Here is a 21,964-nt window from a genome sequence, read left to right on the forward strand (position 1 = left end):
GAGAAAAAGATCCAGTCAGTAAAGTTTGGTATGAAAGGTATGAGACCACAAGTGAGGACTTGTGTCATACCTGAGTCACAAATTTAATGACTGTAGAACTGACTTTGACAAAATCAAAAAAGACTTGCAACTCAACTTGGACTTTAACACCACTTACTTCACTTTCTTTTGAAATGAATTATTATTACGTAATTTCCTAAATTGCTTCATGTGAATAGTTAATTTCTTTTGCCATAAAACATGAAGCATGCAACAACATGACCTACAATGTCCCCTTAAAGATAGAATGACGTTGTAGAAGATGCTTTACAAAAACCCTAAGGGTTTAAGTGATTTTTATCTAAGCTGAGTTCAGTCTTAACTTCTGTTGCATTTTGCCTTCACACAGGGTCACATTGGACTGTGCTTTGTGGCATTATTGTAATGAGATCTACATATGGGGGCAGAGGGGGTGTTACCGGGGCTCCTGTGCTCAGATCCCACCTCCACACAAGTTAATGTGGGAGAGAGAAGTTCCAGCTCCTCCTCTGTCCCCGGCCCTCAGCTCTGCTCCCGGCCGCTGCTCGCCGCTCAGCCCGGACCCTCAGCACCATGAAGCTTCGGTATGTTTTCCTGTTTCTCTGCAGCATTTTCCCGCTGTGCTCCTCGGAAACAGACCAGGGCAGCCGCTTCGTCCTGGAGCCGTATGACTTCCTTTTCGACACGGCGGTGGAAGCCTACTATAAGGGGGACTGGCTCACTGTGATCCTCAACATGGAGAAGGCGCTCCGGAACAAAGCCACAGTCCGCAATGTGAAGGCTCAGTGTCGGCTCGGCTGCGCCAACCAGACCGCCTTCGGTGAGCGGCGGTCCGGCCTGGGGGCTTCTATCCCGGGGACCGGCTCTGTGGAGGACCTGGGCTTCTTCCAGAGAATCCTGAAACGGGCGGACTGTGTCAACTCCTGCGAGACGGAGAAGCTGGGCTCTCCGACTCTGCACCAAGTCAGTGAAGAAGTGGAGCTGGAGTTCACAAAGAGGACTCCCTACAACTACCTGCAAGTGGCTTATTTCAAGGTAAACAGCGGAGTGCAGCAGCTGATGGAGGCTAACTGCATGTGTGGAGCCCCCGGCTGCAATCAGTGCTGCCCTCATGTCTCATGCAACATGTAGAACATAGACAGGCTTTCCAGTCCAACTTTATACTAACTAACGTACTCCGTACAGAGTAAAACTTTGTTACAAACACATTTTAGTTTTAGATCTTATTCAGGTCTGGACTCAGTGCTGATGTGGATCTGCATACTATAAATGCCCCAACCCCCCCAAATTCAAGACAGCCATGCCACGTCTTAAGGTGGAGTCAGCCTTACGTTAGGACGCAGAGTTTTGGGATCCAGCACTTTAAAGGCCACGGTGCTGCTTTCAAATGCTTACTGAGATAAAGTGTAAATAGGGCCGAATGCTGTGTTGGCATATTGGATTCTGCTGTAAAGTAAGATGGGCAAAGATAGTTAGGTTATATGATATATATATTGATTGTAGTAATATGTAGTTATATTCAAAACTGGCAAATTACTTTCAGACAGAACCAGGTAGCAGCAACACACTGAAAAAGCATGTGCTGAATTTTAATCTGCTACTAAAATCTGCAGAAGAAATGATCTCAAGTATTTGTGTATTTTTATAATAATTCATATTAGGGATTCACAATAATGTCAGCATATCATTGGTATCAACAGACATTGACTGTAAAATTAAATGATGGAATTGGCCAACATGCTATTTTTTGCCGATTTGACAGATTTTTTTTATTGACAAAATGAACATGAACAAAACATCGACCCAAAGCTGAAGTATTTTTTATTATTTTGCACAATGAATGAATATTGCATACATGTAGAAGCATTGCATCTGCTGGTAAACCAGAATAATGTGTATGCATAATATTATGTTAATTCCACGACAGAAGAATTGATGCTCATTTAAATCAGGTGGGGAAAAAAAGTAAATATATCGATATTGGTGTTGGTTACTGGCCAAATGAGTTGTTATATATTGGCGTATCGGATATCTGTATCCCTAGGTTCAACATTCCAACCAAGCTGGTTGCTCAGATTCTGACTTTCCAAACTATGATAATAACATGTAATAATAATATGGAATGAAGCCAAAACTCCTGCGACTGAATAGTCTTTTTCAGTTACAGGTCACTGATATCAGAGAGACATGTGGTGTTGCTGCTGTGGATTATATTGAAGGAAACAACACCACACAACGTGCTAATCTCAGCTCCATGCAATGATGCACCACCACCAAATACTGTCCATCTCCACCTAAGCAGCACCCAAACATGGATGGTTACAACTCCCACTGGTCGCTGTTAGAGGTGGAAATAACCTACAATTGACTTAATGCCTGTTAAACATTATCTCTGTGCATCCAGTCTCATTATTTTGAAGTATGAAACCGGTTCACTAAACTTATAGTTAAATTAATACTGTCTTTCATGTCAGGTTGACGAAGTTTGGTCAGTTTAAATAAGTACAAGTGAGAAATAAGATACACATTTTTTTATGAACAATTGGCCAAAAGACAGTGCAATGTGTTAAAGAAGCATTGTTAGTTCATTGTTTGGATTTTATCCTCGGCTTAACTATCTTAAACCTCATACTCAAAAACCTGTGAACACCAGGTAACATCTGGCTTTTTAATGCAATGGGAACGCGAACAATCAGAGTTCAAACCCAGGTCAAATGACTGCAATAGAAACAGGTTTTCATATCCTCCGGCTTCGATCGGCATAGATGGAAATACAACACCACACAACCTGCTAATCTTAGCTCCATGCAATGATGCATCACCACCAAATACTGTCCATCTCCATCGAAGCAACACCCAAACCAAATTAGTCTGCACCGAGTTTAAAAGAGAGACAGAATAAGTAGATATTTGAAGAGAAGAAACCACTGAAAAGTTTTCACAGGTGTCTGTCCATGTTGCTCTCTACTGTTTACCTGTTATAATCCTATCCTATCCATGACATCACATGGATACACCAAAACAACACACACATGCTTGCCGTGTACACAGCTCTGCTCTACTGGCAATGGGAAAACAGTCTATTGACTATTTTTAGCAGGTTTAACTGTTCTTAAACACTGCAATCACTCTTTAATTTGGGGGGGGGATCAGCAACAGTTTGCTAACATGTAAACCATAAAAATGATATTGTGATAATATATTAATTTTGTTTTTATAGTTCTAATATAATGTAGTTATATTATATGTTGCCCTACCACAGAGGGTTGGACAGACTGACCCTGCTTGGGAGGCACATGGTAGCAGAGCAGACTCTTGCAGGGCAGCAGTGATCAGTGCTGTTATTAAGCTCTGTAGGTATTTTGAGGTGTTTTACTGAAAAACACATCTTCAATAAGAGAGGCCGAGCTGAACCTGTGTGTTTTCAGATCAATAAGCTGGACAAGGCTGTGGCAGCTGCCAACACATTCTTCCTGGCCAACCCGGACCACATGGAGATGAGACAGAACCTGGACTACTACAGGATGATGGCAGGAGTACAGCCGGAGGACTTCAAAGATTTGGAGGCCAGGCCACATATGGTGAGTGTTAACTCCTTTTCTGATCACTGCTCTGGCCTTTTTGTCCTGTTAGCCTCAAGGCCAGTCTTCAGAGGGGGCTGAGTGTCTGTAATGTTTGTTTTGCTCACATTTCAGATTCTTTTTTTTTTTTTTTTTAATTTTTGCCTCATGGATCTTTTCTCCACAGTTAAACTGTCACAGATTTTTTTACATGTCTATGATAGCTGCAACTGCCCAACTTTAAAGTTCTCAAATTGTTATATAAATGTTTAAATGAAGAGATGTGTGAAATATGATGGGAAATAAAGGTAAAAGTAAACCCAGACAAGATGTTTTAATAACCTTGCATTCATTTTGTTATTATCTTGCTATTATTTAGAAAAATGAAACTTTCATGAGAGAGATTACACTGGTAATATCACACAACCTGCCCCCCTCAGGCTGACTTCCTGCTGGGGAAGAGTTACTACAGCGACGACTCTTTCGGGCTGGCGGCTGATCACTTTGAATTGGCCGTGGATGAGTACTTAACTGCTGATAAGGAGTGTCGAGCACTGTGTGAGGGAGCCTACAACTACGACGGCTACAACTACATGGAGTACAGTGCCGACCTGTTCCAGACCATGACAGGTGAAAGAGTGCATTGTTGGCTTTTTGTGCAGAAAAGATTGATATGAAAGTTGAAATCTGCTGACCATGTTCCTTTTGTGTGTGTGTGTCAGACCACTACATGCAGGTACTGAACTGTAAGCAGCACTGCGCAGTAGAGTTGGCCTCGACTGCTGGTAAAAACAAGCCCTTTGAGGACTTCCTCCCCTCACATTTCAACTACCTGCAGTTCTCCTACTACAATAGTGAGTCCAGCACCTTCATCAATGCCCAATGTCATGGAAGTGGAATTAAACCCTCTACAGAGATTAACACATGGTCAGATATATTGGTTCAAACTCATCAGACAGATCTTCTGGTTTTATTTAAAACAAGATGTGATGGCTCCCTGCAGAGCAGGGATACTTAACACGCTTTGCTTGGAGGCAACTTTTGCATAATGACAGGACGCAAGCGGTCAGTTTCCAGGATTTTAGGCCATTTATTCATTTTTAGCATGTTTCTAGGACTTCAGGACATTTCTAGGATTTTATGACATTTCTAGGACATTGGAGTATTTCTAGGATTTTAGGACAATTCCAGGATTTAGGGACATTTCTTGGATTTTTAAGACATTTCTGGGATATTAGAGCATTTCTAGGATTTTAGCACATTTCTAGGATTTCAGGACATTTCTAGAACTTAAGGATGTTTTCAGGACTTTTGGGACATTTCTAAAATTTAAGGACATTTCTAGGTCTTTAGGACATTTTTAGAGTTTTAGGGCATTTCTAGGATTTTAGAACATTTTCGGGATTTTAGAATATTTACAGGATTTTGGGATGTTTCTAGGATTTAATGACATTTTTAGGACTTTAGGACATTTCAAGATTTTTAGGACATCTGTAGGATTTAAGATGTTTCTAGGATTTTTGGACATTTGTAGGATTTTAGAACATTAGGATCTTAGATAGGACCTCTGTCAGTGCAGAGGATCCTCCATTGGCACTTTTTTTGATAAACAAGCTCTATTTTGATGCTGTTTTATCCACTCTAAGTACAATATTTCCAGTGCAATTCACGTTATTTTCATTGTGAATTATAAAATGGTTAGGGGGCCACCTGGCACTCTATCAGGAGGCCAGATTTAGCCCATGGGCCATAAGTTGAGTGTCACTGCTATAGAGTTTCCTGCGTATTGAGAAAACCTGGTGTGTTGTTTTTATTGTATAGACTAATAGTGATGGTTGATGGTCACGCTCAATGACGACAATTCACTTTACTCACAGTTGACCAACAGCCATCTGGCCTCCATTAGAGCCTCTTAAAAAGCAGACTGATGGGTGTTTCCATACCATTATTAAATTCTTCAAACCCACTAACAGAAGGAAGATCCCATCCACTGTTCAGCATCCTGCAGTTCATGGGACATTTTTAATACGTTACTATTTATTAAGGGTGATTAATGTTGCACCTCCATAAAGTTAGAGGACTCCCAAGACGTGAATTTTAAAAAGAGTCACAACTAAAGCAGCAGAGGCTGAGATATATTGACTTTTAGTCCCAAATATGGGTCAAGTGTAGGGCATTTGAGAGCATTTTATCAAATCTGAACCTCTTCAATTTCCTTAAGTCACTAACATAACTCAACTCAAAGTTAAAAAATCACCTTTCGTTGATTGATGAGGCAGAAACAGCCATTTTTTAATTCACACTCACAATCTGTAACAACAACTGAAGAACTAGATAAGAGGAAGATGTGATACTACCATTAAATCTATCTGACACATCTCACACAAATAATAACTTACTGACTTTTAGCTAGATTTTCCACAAGATACATGAACCAGATATCAAGGTCTTTATATAAATCTATTGTGATGATAGTCCTACAATTTTGATATATTTGTGATAAAGTCACCACTCTGTTGGTCATTTTGAAATACAAATACAAACTATCAGCAGTCATATAGTAGTGTTAAAGAGTGGATATTCTTTGAATCAATCAATATTGTGCAAATAAAGTCACCAACATTACTGTAACCAGACAGCCACCAAAGGTTTCATTGTAGCCACAGCAAATTCTCTACAGCTGATCTGTCACCAGTCATGTTTGTCATTATAACTGGTGAAACTGACAGGTAGCATCAGCTAATAATAAGAAGCAACTACCTGCCCTCTCTGCATCTCTGGGTGTTTGTTGATCAGGAAAATGGAACCAGCCATGGGACCAAACACCAGTGAACCTCCACAAACACGTAATCCCACACATCCATAATGCAACTGTAACATATCTCTTCGGCTCCTTTCACAGAGGCAGTCTATGCCTGATATGTTCAGAAGATTTCCTGCATGGGGTCATGTTTGAAAGGGAGCAGGGACTGGTGTTGTTGGAGGTCTCTACCGCCAATAGAGAACCCCAGAAATGAGTCCTAAAACCCAAAAATCCATTAACATTTCAGCACCTCCGATTGCCTCATCTTGGAGTCAGTGTTTTTTTTTTAATATATATTTGGTTAGAAGCATGAAATAAGGTCTGTGGTTAACACAAGTTGAGGAGACTTTCATATTTTGTTCTATGACATAAAATACATCAGTAAATACCCCACTGTGAACTTTGAAGCTTTGTGTGTCTTGTGGCTTGTTATATCTGGAGATTGCATTTAGGCCTCAAAACTCCTGAAAGTGGTGATAATTTGTGAAGATTATCTTGCTCAACAAAATATGTAAGTATAAATGTTTGTTTACCACAGAACTTATTTTCTGCTTTAATCCAAAATCCAAAGAAAAATCCCATAGGCTCTTTGATGAGGGAATGTGGGCAAAGCCAACTTCCATGTCAAACTACAGAAAAATCCCTGGGGCACTCCTTTTCCCACTTTACGACTTTACAACATCTCAGGGGAGTTGCTGGTATGGCTGGATGTAAGTGGAATGTAAGTGTTGAATGGAAGCAGTAACATTGAAAGAACAAGACTTTAAAGGTTATGTCGATCTGGAAAAAAAACGTTTTCATGTGGAGCAAGCGAACCAATCACGAGACTGCTGATGACAAATTTGAATCCACAACTTGTTTATTGTGTGGCCATTTATCGTAAGCCAAATTTTTTCTCCTAGGATGGCGGAGGAGTTACAGTCCCTACTCTGACTGACTAGTACTCATGGCCTTCATTGGTTGGCTTGGTCCAAGGAGGTTGAAAAGAGGAGAAATCATTGGGTTATATTGTATCATATCATTGATGCGTGCTCAGTATAATCTGTTCTGCACTTCTCACTATCATATAACATGGGGCTGATTGATTTGTTTCCCTGAGGCATCGGCAGTCGACCTTGGGTCTAAATATATTTAGAAAGATATGGGTGAGAATTACAATTCTGAAATAATTGAAAAGATCCTTAACAACAAACCAAAACCAAATTCTTTCAATATGAAAATGTTCTATTGTATATTGACCGGAAATCCATTCAAGCATACCCAAAAAAGTTCTGTCAGGCCAGCGCACCCAAAGAGAGCAAAAACAGTGCACTCTGGTGCCGCCTGCTGTCACCCTCCAACATCGTCGCTCCATTAATAATGTCCATGTGTCAGAGCGTTTCTAAGTTTTCTTCTTTTCTTGAGTTTTATGGCAATTGGTCTCCCTAAGTGTTGCATTACCATCATACCCTGGACTCTCCCCAACCCTTTATTTTTGGGAATTGCCATTGAAAGTGAAAAAAAGGTGCAAGACAGAAAATATGCTGCTGAATGTATTGCATGTGTGAATAGTGAAAACTGCTTGCAGTGCCTGAAAGATTATCTTTGTAATTTACTGGGAAGCATGTGTGAGTTAGAGCCCCAGTGCTTGGTAAACCTTCACGTCTTTCCCGCCCCACACATCCAGTTTTAAGCACAGGCTTATAGATCTGTAGTCTCCAAGAACGATCTAAGATAATAATCAGGGTTATCTTCTCTGACAAAGTTCATCAAAAACCCAACAGGGGCACATTTTTGCCTTTCTCCTAACAAAAACAACATGTCTGTTGACTCTGTCAGACCTTAAACCTGCCCTTCACCTTCCTCTTCCTGTTCTCTCTGTCCAGGTGAGAAGTATGAAAAGGCCATAGAGTGTGCTAAGACCTTCCTGTTGTTCCACCCTGAAGATGAGGTGATGAACCAGAACCTGGCTTATTATTCTGCCGTGCTTGGTGAAGACAAGGCAGAGACTATATCAGCGAGACAGGTACAGTCAATAACTCACACTACTCTACATTTAGCCGAGGCTTTTGTCCAAAGCACCCTGTGAGAGCACTTATTGGTAGCAGTGTGTGATGTGTTATCCATAATGATCAGCAGTAAATCAGCCCTCACACAGTGAGAAAGAAATAGCTTCCATTAGCACTCCAATGTACTCAAGGGCACAAACGGGACATTAAAAAGGCACTGATGATAATCTAAAGCACATAAACATTTGCTGCCTTTTAAAGAAGCAGTAAGTTAGGTCTTTACTGCTCCAGGCTCTAAATGTCCATATTCTGCTGTATTTATAGTGGCTTAATAGGCTTGTTGATCAATACTTATGATGATGAATGATGCCAAAATTTCTGGTGTTTATGTCTGAGCTTACTGTCCAGCCTGTGCTCAGTTTTAGAGTAAAAACACTTGCAGAGTGAAGGTGTGGCTGATTCTTCACCAAGAAACCTCTGAAACTATGTGACTGCTGTTTCCTGCATGTGCACACATTTATGTAATGGGTTATTGTGCTTTCCATAATAATGAAAGTCAACAAAATAATTGGAAATTAAACAAGTAAAATGATTTATTATTTTTTCACCAACCCCACTTTAAACACATTTAGTTTGATCCCTTAAACCTCACTTTTGATACCATTTATGGTTTACTGCTATTCAAGGCACATCACTTCACTTCACTTCACTTCACTTTAGTTTGGTTAAATTCAGTTTACTTCAGTTCAGTTCGAGTTACTTCAATTCAGTTCAGTTCAGTTCAAATCAATTCACTTTGTTTTAATTCAGTTAAATTCAAATCAGCTGAATTCAATGCACTTCAGTCCAGTCTAGTTTAATTTACTTCACCTTAATTCACTTTAGTTTGCTTAACTTCAGTTCAGTTAATTCAATTCACTTCAAAGCTCTGTGTGTAGAGACATGGCTTGGGAACCGGGGGGTTACAGGTTCAGGTCCTTGTACGTAGCAAACATGGAGCATGGACTGGTAGTTGGGGAAGTGCCAGTTCGCCTTGCTTCCCTTGAGCAAGGCACTGAACCCCCAGCTGCTCGGGGTGCCTGTCCATGGTCAGCAAGCTCACTATGTTTGCCTCAGAGGGTTATACAGCACAAGACAACCCAGCAACTGAGGAGGGATTCGTCTTCAAGAATGGACAGACGTCCAACAGATGTGGTGTTTACAGAACAGATCAATGTCTTTAGTTCCCTCCTCTACACAGTAGTTTTCACAGACATTTTCAGAGCAGACATGTCGCCACTTTCCAGCAGAACCAGCTGGTAGTGTAAAGAATACATTCAATAATAAGCAAGTTTCTTGAATAGGACAATAGTCATTGTTGATGTCATTAGTAATACATGCTTTCCCTATGACTAGTCAGAATGTCTGCTGTTTGAAACTTTTTTTCAAGGCCTCCTGGGCAGGGTTTAAAGGCCTGGACACATCAAATCAACATTAAAAAAACTAGCATCAGTGTAAGCTGACTGTTGCATTGTCTTATTTTGCCAGTGTCCCAGCTAGAAAGTTGAACACACGGCAAAGATTACAGCTATTTTATAGACTGCTATTTTAAACAGATGCAATCAAGGTTCAATTGATTTTTGCCTCCAGGGGGTGAAACAGTACATCCAGCAGTCCTTACTGGAGAAAGAGCTGCTCTACTTTGGATATGAAGCCTTTGGAATCACCTTTGTAGACCCAGTGAGTGATGAAATCCCTTATCCTTCACATTTTGCTCATTGCTGCAGTGGTTTCATGCAGAATGGTGTTTGACTTATGTCTTCACTATGGTTTTATAATCAGGACACATGGACTCCTGAAGACATCATGCCCAAGAAACTGAAAGACAAACAGAAGTAAGACTGAAGACACTGATACACACATGTTGCAGCGCAAGAATGAATTTATTGTGAAAGTGATGTTGTGACTTGTTATGTCAACAACTTCTTTGTGTGTGTGTGTGTGTGTGTGTGTGTCAGAGCTGACAGAGAGACTGCAGCCAGGATCACAGAGGAAATAGGAAACCTAATGAAGGAGATAGAGACTCTGGTTGAGGAGAAGAAGAAGGACTCTTCCGATCTAGCCATGATGATAGCGCCGCAGGAAGGTGAATATTTCACCCAGATTTTAGTGAACCTGTTGATAGTAATATGATGGAGCATTTGTTCCACATAACCTCATGATGTATACTTTAATATTTCATATGTAAACAAACTACAGTAACAAATTGTAGCAGTACCTGAGAGTCAGAGGTTCAGTCTTTGACCGACAAATCTGTACACATCTCGATCATGTGACCTCATTTGTCCAGGTGGTGCTCTGTTGTATGATGACATCAAGGTGACCATGACGTCCAAGCAACTGAACGGCTCGCAGCGGGTGCTGCTGGACGGGGTGATCAGTGATGACGAGTGCAGGGAGCTGCACCGCCTCTCCAATGTGAGTTATCAAAAGAATCACAACTTATTCACTGAAGAAGAATTTCACCAATATAAAGATGACTCTCACATAAAGCTCAGTCTATGTAGTAGAAAGATGCAGATACTTTTGAAACTGGTGCTACACAAGCAGAGAAAACTGAAAAAAAGGACATTTTTGTTCGAGAGGTAGAAATCCTACAACTACCACAATGCTATGCACCTGACGTAATGTGTGAAATAATGGCGGCAGGCCAGATCTCGTATTCCAGTTTAACAGTAAGATAAAACATGTTGCTGAAAACATTTGAGGAAACAAATATGTAACTCAGTAACAGAATATTGGTTTATATCTGATGAGCGCTGCTTAGTTTTAAAAATAATAATAATAATACATTTTATTTATAGAGCGCTTTTCAGGGAACTCAAAGACACTTTACATAGTACTTAGTCTTACTGTTTGATCTCTGTTTTTTTGGCCTTGGTTTTCACTGTGCAGGAAGCAGTATGGCACCCACATCCTGTTCACAAACTCTAGGTATTACAGCTAAACAGGACGTTAAAAAACATTTCAGAAAACATTTTTGGTTTGAAATAGGTAGTGCAGTAATGTCATCTGGATTTATATTCAGTCAGTACTGCCTAGTTTTACAGTTTGATTGGATTCAGTGTTTGGTGATAGAGAGGGGCGGGTAAGTCTCTTGATCCAGCTCTACACTCTTTGTGTCTGTGGTGGTGGTTGAAAATGCAGAAGTACAGCCTGAAGTCCTGTGGTGCCATCTGCCAGGAGCAGGTAGCCCTGGCCACCAGTGTGTGAACGTGTGTGTGAATGGGTGAATGTGACATGTAGTGTGAGGATGGCGACCTCAGTGAGCCAACATAGATGGGACAACTATAGAGCAATGATTCCGGCCAGGGAATCAGGTTGGAGAGGATACTTTAATAGTGAAAGTCAGGTTTACAACGATTGGCCGTGTGTATGTGGTCCTCGTGACGCAGCACTTGATTGACAATTGACAAAGTAGAACTTGTACCAACAGAAAGTAAGCATTCTAACAGAACTTAAACTTGCTCTTCAGTTACAGAAGCATGAATAGTCTCTCACCTTAGTCACTCACGCACACACACATCAAGGGAAGACAGAAAAAAAGACGTCAGTTGCTGTGCAGAAGTCAACCGGGGATCTTGCTGCTTGAGGCGCGCTCTGACGATGCGTGTGTCCGTGCGCTCATTGACGGCAACGCCACCCAGCCGAGGGCGCGCTGAGGGCTTTCTTATACTATATTATAATGTGAATGCGCTTTGAGTGCAGAGCAAGTGCAGTCTGTTTTACCATGTGTTGAAGGTATGGAAAAAACATTGCTATGGTCTTTTAAGGAACATTAGAGTTAACTCTTTAAAACCTGGTTCACCTTTACTTTTCTTGTGCTGAATTCAGATGCCTTTCACAAGTTTTTAAATCTTTGGACCCTGGCAAATTTCTTTTAAAGTCAGGAGGAAAAAGGTAATGAGCAGAGAGTTCTGTATCAGAATTATTATTAATTATTAAAATTGAGTTCTATCATTTTTTCAAGGTAATTTCCTTGTTGTTTATTTTTTATTTTCCTATTTAGTTTTTTATTCTTTTTTAAGGGAATTTTAAAGCTATCACACCAGTTTTTTTTTGTTTGTTTATTTTTGGGAGGGGGGTTAGAGGATATTTAGATTCACAATTTACAAGAACTTCAATAAAACATGTCATTCACTGAAACTAAAGGTTGTTCTTTAATGTTCGCAGTGGGTGGCATCAATTTTGAAATAAAAAGGTATAGATATGCCTTCATTTATCCAATTTAAAAATGTTTGAAAGTCTTTTGATGTCACCTGATGCCTGTTGGTGTCCTGTGTCTCTGTATTTGCACTGTGTGTGTCAGTACATCATGTCACAGTAATGATGTTGTGTATGTTTCCCAGGCTGCGGCTCAGAAAGGTGACGGCTACAGAGGGCGCCCCTCCCCCCACTCCCCCAGTGAGACGTTCCAGGGAGTCACTGTCCTGAAGGCTATCAAGGTCTGTAGTCCCTAAAGCATGACACATGACATTATTTAGTCAAAGCTTTTCTTTACAGTAAAAGTCATCAAGACACATTTTTAAGGGGCGCTCATTTTCAGGCTCATATTGTATTTTGGATTTCTAGTAGAACATGTTTACATGCTTCAGTGGTCAAAAATCACTCCATTCTTCTCATTCTGTCTGTGCTGGAACACCTGTGTTCACCTTCTGAGAGGGCTGTGTTCTGGTGCCTGTCTCTTTAAGGCCCCTCCTGATAATACGCAGTCTGCTCTGATTGGTCTGCGTTTGCACGTCTTCCACATCTGTGCGTCTCTGCACTAGAGATTAAATCAGGCTTGCCCCTACTTGAATCCGCACAGTTTCTGTGCAAGCCTCATCTAAGCCTGACCCATGGCAGCAGTTTGGGGCCGGAGCCCAATTAAAAACCCAAATTTATACTGTAAAGTTAGGCCTATAGCATATTACATTTTATATGTTATAACATAACTCTCTCTTTTTCCCTCTTGATTCAATCCATTAATACGCTGCCAAAGTGCCTTTAAACATAAGCCAGTTAACAACAGTTTCGTAAAAACATAAAAAATGAATGTTAATTTGGTAAGAACCCTACCTGATACAAGCCTGGATAAACAGTGAGAAATAACAGAAACAATACTTTCTACCGTGAAAAATCACCAATAAAAGTTTCCAGGTTCAAGCAGGAATTCCAGCAGGAATGTTATCTGAAATCAGGAAAGAATTTACAACTTATGCAACCAAGATTACATGTCTTCCTGATGTAAACATGGAGAGGGAAAAGCATAATAGGCAATATGTAGCATAACATCCCAAAGTCAGTTGATTTTCATGAAAGGAGTCATATTTAAACACTGACACTCATTTCATCCTTGTAGCTGCTGTTAACCCTTCAAAACATGGATCTTCATTAGTTTTCTTGTGCACCATTCTGATGCCCCTTCACAAGCATTTAAACCCTTGACACGTGAGCAAATTTGTTCCAAAACATAGATGTGCATCTTAGCAAGAATTGACAAGAAAACAAGAAATAAGTAAAAGTTACAAGAAAAATGAGAGGAAAAAAAACTATAACAAAATGTAAAGACAACTGCACATATATTTACTATAATTATATCTTCAAAAATATGTTACAGAACTTTATGTATTATATCAGCACTTTTTTTTTGCATATTTTCTTGCTAATTTTTGCAGTAATTTCTTGCAAAGTTGCACATATCTATCATATTATATGCTTAGTCTTAAAGGGCTAAACTGTGTTTTGTCCTCCCCCAGCTCGGACAGGAGGGGACGGTTCCTCTGAAGAGCGCTCGTCTCTTCTTCAACCTCAGCGAGAAGGTGAAGAAGGTTCTGGAGTCGTACTTCCGCCTGGATTCTCCGCTCTACTTCTCCTACTCCCACCTAGTGTGTCGCTCCGCCATCGATGGTAAGTGTTGACAGTGTGATGGTGCTGTGTCTGTGGAAGAGACTAATCTACTGCTGCATACTCAGAATACAGTTCCCCCAGTTTTGTCCCCAGTGATAATGTCATGGATCGCTCTTTTTTGGTTGGTTCGTTCATAAAATAATCCCTCACATCTATTCGATCTATCATCAGTTCAGTCTTAAGTTGTTTTGTAAGTAGTTCCTTTTTAAGCATCTAAAATTTTAAAAAATCACGAACTTAAGAAATACCCCAATTCCCTTCACACATGCAAAATATGTCTCTAAACAAAATTAATAGAAAGAAAAACAGGAGAAAGTTTGTTTGTTTGTTTTTTTGTAGACAAACAACCAGTTCGCAAGAGGGTACCAAAGTTTTCTGTAAGTAATTACTTCAATATTTCTTGCCACATCAACATAAAAGTCTCCTGGATAACTGACTTAAGTCTTTGTTTCAGACAAATAACATTTTACTGCATGTTTTCTGAAGAAAATAGTGACAAATAAAACTACAGCCCCCGTAAGCCTCAGTGACTTGTTATGGAGGATGGAACACACAGCACATTGTAAGGCGGGTTTCCATTAATCCTAAAACTGCGCAAATTGAAATTGAGAATATAAAAGATGCCTAATGGTAACATGTCAACTTTGAGAAATTGCAAAAAAGTTTTTACACTCGCATGAGGTGGTATTTCAGGCGATTTGAAAAAATTTGTCCAAACTGCAATAGATGCACTTTTTTGGCTTTTTTAGGTCACATGATGCTATCCCTATATGCTTGTCAGTAAGTGGCTCCCTCATGATGCAGCAGGAGCTAAAAGAGGTGTTACTGCATCCGCTCAACTCTTCAGAAGTTGAGTGGATCATCCAGACATGTTTAATCCACAATTCCTCTGTGAAACCGTGGACTGTCACCTCCCAGAAATCCCTCATACGTGACCACTCCCACATATAAGGGGCTCGCCATTCCATTATGGCTCCATAACATCCCTACGTGGCCTTGGATTGGAAATAATGAAGGCTAGTGTGGTGGCTGCAATACGTATAAATAAAGCTGCTTATGTTTTGAACATCCATCACCATGCTTCTTGGAGGTTACATGATTTGTACTCAGTTGCCAAAGAATGTGTTAAACATGTTGTTTTATTTTCTCGTAAAATATATCAACATTCCATGACTTTACAATAGATATATGTGTAACATTTATCAAAACTCCCCATGCACAGCCTGTGTGATTGTCAGGTGCTGGTTTGTAGCAGGAACATTTAAGAGACAAACAAAATCGACCACAGCACACTGAAGAACTTAACTGTGACTTTATTGAGAGCGAGTAACACATTTCATCTGTAGCCTTTTTACAGGTGTTATAAATACACATAAGTCACATGACTAATTATCAAGTGTTTTTCTTTTTTTTCAATTTCTTCAGTGTATGAATAACATTCAGTCATGAAATCTTTGCTTTTTTTGTGACATAAGGTTTAATGAATTTAATTTTTTTAACACAAAACCACATCACAAATAACACATACCACCAGACAGAAGAGAGAGAGAGAAAAAAGAGAAAAATCAATCAATCAATCAATCAAATCAAATCAAATGAATAAGAACTGAATAACACCAAAAGACAAAACAGAAACAAATAAACAAGAGATCCTTGCTGTTTTATGATGTTTTGTAAATATTGTCATGATTTATTTTTTCAATTATGCTCACTTTAGAAAATATGTTATTGATACAGTGAAAAAATTGAAAAAAAGAACATTTTGATATTTAGTCATGTGACTCGTGTATGTGTCACACCTGTGAATCCTCTTGTAATTTCACTGAGCGAACCTGAGGAAGCTACAGGTGAAACACGTCGCTCGCTCTGAATAAAGTCACAGTAAAGTTCTTCAGTGTGCCGTGGTTTTTCACCATAGATTTGTGTGTTTTGCAGAATATGTGTGTGCGTATTTTGACTGGAAGCAAAGACTGACCAGCTTTGGAGGCTAAAAGCTGTCATTGTACCTAATATACACACCTCCTCTTTATGATGACAAGTTTAAAAAAGTGGTTAAATTAAAAGCTTCACCTCTTCCAAAGATAAAGCTGCATTCATTTACTGATGGGCCACTAGAGGGAAGCAGAACACAAAAAATACACCTGTGGCTCAGAGGTAGAGCAGATCATCCTCTCATCAGAAGGTTGGTGATTCAATCCCCGGCTCCTCCAGTTAAAATGTTGAAGAATCCTTTGGCAAAATACTGAACCCCGACTTGCTCCTGATGCTGTGCTATTGGAGTATGAGTGTGTGTGATGAGTAGCAGGTGGCACCTTGTATAGTAGCCTTGGCCACCACTGTGTGAATGTGTGTGTGAATGGGTGAATGTGGCATGTAGTGTGAAAGTGCTTTGAGTGGTTGGAAGAATAGAAAAATCGCTATACAGGTGCAGTCCATTTACGTTTTAAAGAACGTAAATGAACGTAATACATAGCATTGTGATATACTAGCATTTGTTTGGAGTCATTTTTATTGGATAGATATCCAATAAAAAGTCCAATTTTTAACTTAAACCAACTGCTGAGAAAAATATTTGGCTCATTAGCTGCTGAGTGCTCCATGCTGTTTTTCAGCTGGTCACCGTGTGTGCTGTTTGCTGCAGCTCAGGTAGTGGACAGTGGCCTTGTTAGAATGTGTGTGCTGAACACAGTTGTGTGCTGCAGGTCAGCAGGTGGATGAGAGCAGGTTTGTTAGTTGGAAAACCAAAACAACGCGTTAAAAGTGGCTAAATGTGAGTGTAAGAACAGAAGGAAACTGAAACCGTTGGTAATTAATTATTCATCACAACCAGCAACTCTGTTTGATATTGCACTCAGCAGTGATTTGATCCATTGGTAAAGCTGATTAAAACATGGTCCATGCAGGCTCTAATGGATGTGGATGCAGTGCTGGTGGGGGGTGGTTTGATCACACTGTAAAATGTTCAAACTTCCCTTTGCACTGTTGTGTCTCCAGAGAAGCAGGAGGACCGTGAGGACCTGAGTCACCCTGTTCATGTGGACAACTGTCTGCTGGTCTCTGAGCTTAACGAGTGCATAAAGGACCCTCCTGCATACACACACAGAGACTACAGGTGAGCATACACACACACACACACACACACCACAGAGTCTATCAGTCACCCAGACACTCTGATGAAATAACACCCTCCCTACAATGTCGCTCCCCTGCAGTGCCATCCTTTATCTAAACGATGACTTTGAGGGAGGAGATTTCATTTTCACTGAGCTGGATGCTAAAACTGTCACGGTAAATACTCGGATTGTTTTTTTGTTTTTACTATAATCTTTTTTAACTGTAAATAATAATAAATGTCAAAGCTTCGCTGCTTTAATGTTGCGCGTTGCGTATATATTTTCGGATGTCTCCAGGCCGAGGTGCATCCACGGTGCGGCCGTGTGGTCGGGTTCGGAGCGGGGAAAGAAAACCCCCATGGTGTCAGAGCTGTCTCCAAGGGTCAGAGGTGTGCTGTGGCGCTTTGGTTCACCCTGGATCCTGCTCACGAGGAAAAGGTACAGCCAGTCTTTGTAGACTAACATGAGCAGAACGAGGAATCATTCTACAATTTTTACCAGCAGCATCTGTTAGTATGTAAAGTAAGAGTTTAAGAATTCAATTTAATGAAGTGAATGTTTGCAGTAGACTTTTATTCAGATCTGCAGTAGACTTATGGAGTGTGCTCCTTTGAGAGTGAAATTTTGACAACTGCAAAACTCTCCCCCTCACATCTCAAAGTAACTATATTAACTAACTGTACCATTCTTGTTATGCCTTTTGTGCTAGCAATAACTGAAGCTGGAAGCATTCTGATTCCAGCTTTTCTGTCCATCCCTTTCTTGTGAAGGCATATTTAAAAAAGGAAGTTGAGGAAGTTTTATTCAAATTTGGCACAAACATCCCCTTTGACTCAACAATCAATAGATACATTTTTGGTGGTCATAAGGTTAAAGGTCAAGGTCACTATGACCTTGTCTGTTTCATCGATGTTAACACGATATCTCACTAATCCTTTGAGGGAATTTCTTCAGATTTGGCAACAAAATTCATTCGGACTCAACCATTTTGTGGGTCAAAGGTCAAAGTCACTGTGATTTGTCTGTCTCATTCTTGTGAACATAGTATCTTAAGAACACTTTAAGGGATTTTGTTTCCAAAATCTGGCATAAATGTTCACTTGAACTCAGTGAGCTGATTATATTTTGGTGGTCAAAGGTCGCTGTGACCTTGCATCCATGTTATTCTTGTGACCACGATAGCTCAAGACCGCCTTGAGGGAATTTCTTTAAATTTGGCACAAATGTTCACTTGGACTCAACAATGAATTGATCAAATTTCGGTCATCCTAAGTTAAAGGTCAAGGTCACTGTGTCATCACAAAACATGCTTTTGGCCATAACTCAAGAATGATAACGCTAATTATTACAGCATTTCACACAAATGTCTAGCAGGGTAAAATTATGAAATTATTACATTATTACATTATTACATTTATACCCAAGAGGTCAAAGATCTACTTCACTGTGACATCATCATTTTCTGCACCAACACTTTTCTAGCAATTACTCAACATCTCAGAAACAGAGACATTTGGTCAGATGCTGAATTGGTGACACTAACGTAAACTGCTGATTGCAGAGATCTTCTGTATGTGAAGCGTCCATGTTTTCACAGACATGGATGTAAACTGTAAGTGCAACTTGACTGATGCACAGAGGCATACAACCGCAGTGCGGTATTTCTACTTATCATCTAGTATAACCAAAAGAGGCAAAGCATAAATTACTGTATATGGTGTATCCTTATAACTTAATGGAACATTGATTTTTCAGAGTAGCCAGTAACTAATTTTTATAGAAACATGAATCAAAACCTTCACAAATACAGTTTCTGTCTGCCTGGTCTTTAACTTTTGATTCTTCACTGTCTAATTTTGCATTCTGTTTTCCAAATGCTCCCTTTTCTGTCCCGTAGGAGAGAATCCAAGCTCAGGAAATGCTCAAGATGTTTTCTACCCCTGTGGATGCAGAGTTTATCAAAAAGGAGGTGAGTGACTCCTCCGAGCCTCCAGTGACAACAGCAGAAGCTCCTGCACAGGCTGATCCCCAAAAAACAGATGAGAAACCAGCTGATACACAGGCTGACAAACCAGCCGAGCCACCAAAGGACAAAGCAGAGGCAAAACCAGTCAGCAAAACAACGACAGGCACTAAAGCCAAAGCTTCTCCCAAATCAAAAGACAAAGCTGGAGACCAAGCAAAGACAAAGACAGCTGACAAAGTCAAAGCTGACGTTAAGAAAGATGGAAAACAGACGGGTAAAACACAAACCAAGCAGGGGGTCAAAAAGGACGCAAAACCAGCTGCAAAAAAGACAGTTAAAGTTGTTGCCAAGAAGGACTCCAAAGCAGCTCCAGCTGACTCCACGTTGGCCTCGGACTCTCAGAACCGCAAGGAAGAGCTGTGATCAGCCAGCTCCTGGGACTGTGTCTGCGTGCTGTCTATTTTTTATTTTCTACAAGGTCCTCTCTGTGTGTGGTTGAGTGAAAGGTTGAAATCACTGCTTGAGTTTGTGACAATCAAAGTGACAATCTGCTAGAATGCCCAAATCCAGCTTTGTTTGACATCTAAAGCTTTGTATCTGTGTAGGTGGTGCCTGTTTTCATCTCACTTTGAATTCTCTTTATCTTCTTTTATTTGTGATGTCATGTGGTGAAGCCAAGCACAGCGGGGTGAGCAAGTGCCCAAACTTCCTGTTGAAAAAACCTCAAATCAGCTGTGTGAATTATTGAAATAAAAGTGTCCTTTGTAAACTGTGGTGAGTTTTCATAAAGAAAGAAGTGGTGCAGTACTGTGAGCTGACACTGGGTGTCAGGGTGGAAGCATCATCCAGTCATCTGTCACACTGACTGCTCAGTTAACAAGCCAGAACAAATTCACTTTTAAGAGAAATCCTCAGGTAGGGATCTTCAAGATTTTTCGAAGTGCTGCTGTTCTCCTGCTGTGATTTGATTTCAGCCTGAATAATTCAAAGCCTAAGCATTCTCTGTTCTACCAATTTTCCTGAAGCTCAGCACATTTCAGCTCTGTCACATTGTAAATCTAACAGCCTGCTTGGGAAAACCAACATGTCCACGTTTGAAGTTTAGGCCTACGCTGACGTATCTGACCCCCACCCCCCCACCCAAACAGTCTTAGCTGATGGAAGGCACATTGTTAATGATCACCAAGTCCAGCACATTTACTCAGGTACTGAACTTGTGTATTATTTCAGATACTAGTACTATTTGACTTTACTTACTGCATTTAAGTTAGTGCTACAATTAGTAGTCACTTCACTTTGCAAAACATATAAGTTTAAAACATATGATGCTTTATATTTTACTTATATTTACTTATATAGGTAGGCTAGTTAAAATGGTGCTTACATTTTAATGCATTAATATAATAAAATAATGATAATAATATTATTGAGTTTTGATACTTAAAAGCCATTTTATTAAAAGTACTTTGCATTCACGTTCACACTTGACCCCAAAATGTAACTCAATTATGAAGATTCAGGCAAGGCAGCTTCATTTGTTCAGCACATTTCATACAGAAGGGCAATTTAGGGTGCTTTACAGAGCAATACAATATAAAACATATGAAATGTTAAACACTAATAAAAGAGTAAAGAGAAAGAGAAAATAAAATAAATAACTAAATATAAATTAATTACTAAATTATTTGTGATTTTTAAAAATCATTAAAAATGGCAAAGGTACAGACAAGAGTTGCAAATATGAAAAGATAATTTCAAATGAATTAAAACCAAGTTTAAAAATAATTTTGCAGTCTTCAGTGGATGGAGTAGGCAGTGTAAAAAAAGGAATGTTTTTAGCTTTGACTTGAAAGTTGTCAAAGTCAGGGCTGTCATCTGGGAGGTTATTCCAGCTGTGTGCTGCATGAAAACATAACGCTGCTTCACCATGTTTAGTCCTAAACTCTTGGGACGGTCAGTAGGACCGCCCGTTATGTCACAAGCATGTCAGAGATATATTTAGATTCTGAGCCACGGAGTGATTTAACATGAGATCATTTAAGGTTTTTGTTAACACTACTGACATACTGGAAGACTGCAGGCTTGTAGGTTTCCCTGTAGAGCTAGAGAAGATGAAAGTCCATTTGGAGAGCACTTGTCTTGAGCAGGTGTCAGAAGGTGTCACAATGAATGACAAAAGCATCAGACACAGGACAGAGGCACATTAAAAGAGTAAAATGAAGACAACTAAATAAAGCATTTGAGCACAGTGTTTAACATTGGACCCACAGCAGTCAACAAGACAAACCACATGCAGAACTGCAGTCCACCGAAATACATCTAATAGAATCACTAGTAATAATATGTTTAATAATGGTTAATGTAGTGATTCGTTTGTTAAGTTCATTAATGATTATGATTTAATTTACTAATAAAATATTTATATCATATTGCATAGCAATTTGTTTTGGGGTTTGGGGGGGCTGTAATGAATAAAAGAAACCGTGAATGATCATCTCCATCTGCTTTTCATGTCAGTTTGCTTGGTCCCTTTCTGAGTCTCTGCTGTAACTTTCATAATGCCTGGAGTTGCTGTGTAGGCAGCTATG

General features: G+C 39.8%; 1 protein-coding gene across 1 annotated transcript; it reads left to right on the top strand.

The window, feature by feature from the left end:
- Positions 1–516: 516 nt before the first annotated feature.
- Positions 517–20,145, top strand: p3h1 (prolyl 3-hydroxylase 1). Its single transcript, XM_042498179.1, has 15 exons — positions 517–1,053; positions 3,447–3,599; positions 4,019–4,208; positions 4,301–4,432; positions 8,247–8,386; positions 9,999–10,088; positions 10,191–10,243; positions 10,367–10,494; positions 10,699–10,826; positions 12,758–12,853; positions 14,147–14,297; positions 17,292–17,409; positions 17,510–17,585; positions 17,708–17,848; positions 19,308–20,145. Exons 1-15 carry the CDS (start codon positions 592–594, stop codon positions 19,797–19,799), a joined length of 2,550 nt encoding a protein of 849 aa, XP_042354113.1. The 5' UTR covers positions 517–591; the 3' UTR covers positions 19,800–20,145.
- Positions 20,146–21,964: the final 1,819 nt, after the last annotated feature.

Source organism: Plectropomus leopardus, chromosome 2 (assembly GCF_008729295.1).
Source record: "Plectropomus leopardus isolate mb chromosome 2, YSFRI_Pleo_2.0, whole genome shotgun sequence".
Classification (NCBI taxonomy): Eukaryota; Metazoa; Chordata; class Actinopteri; order Perciformes; family Serranidae; genus Plectropomus; species Plectropomus leopardus.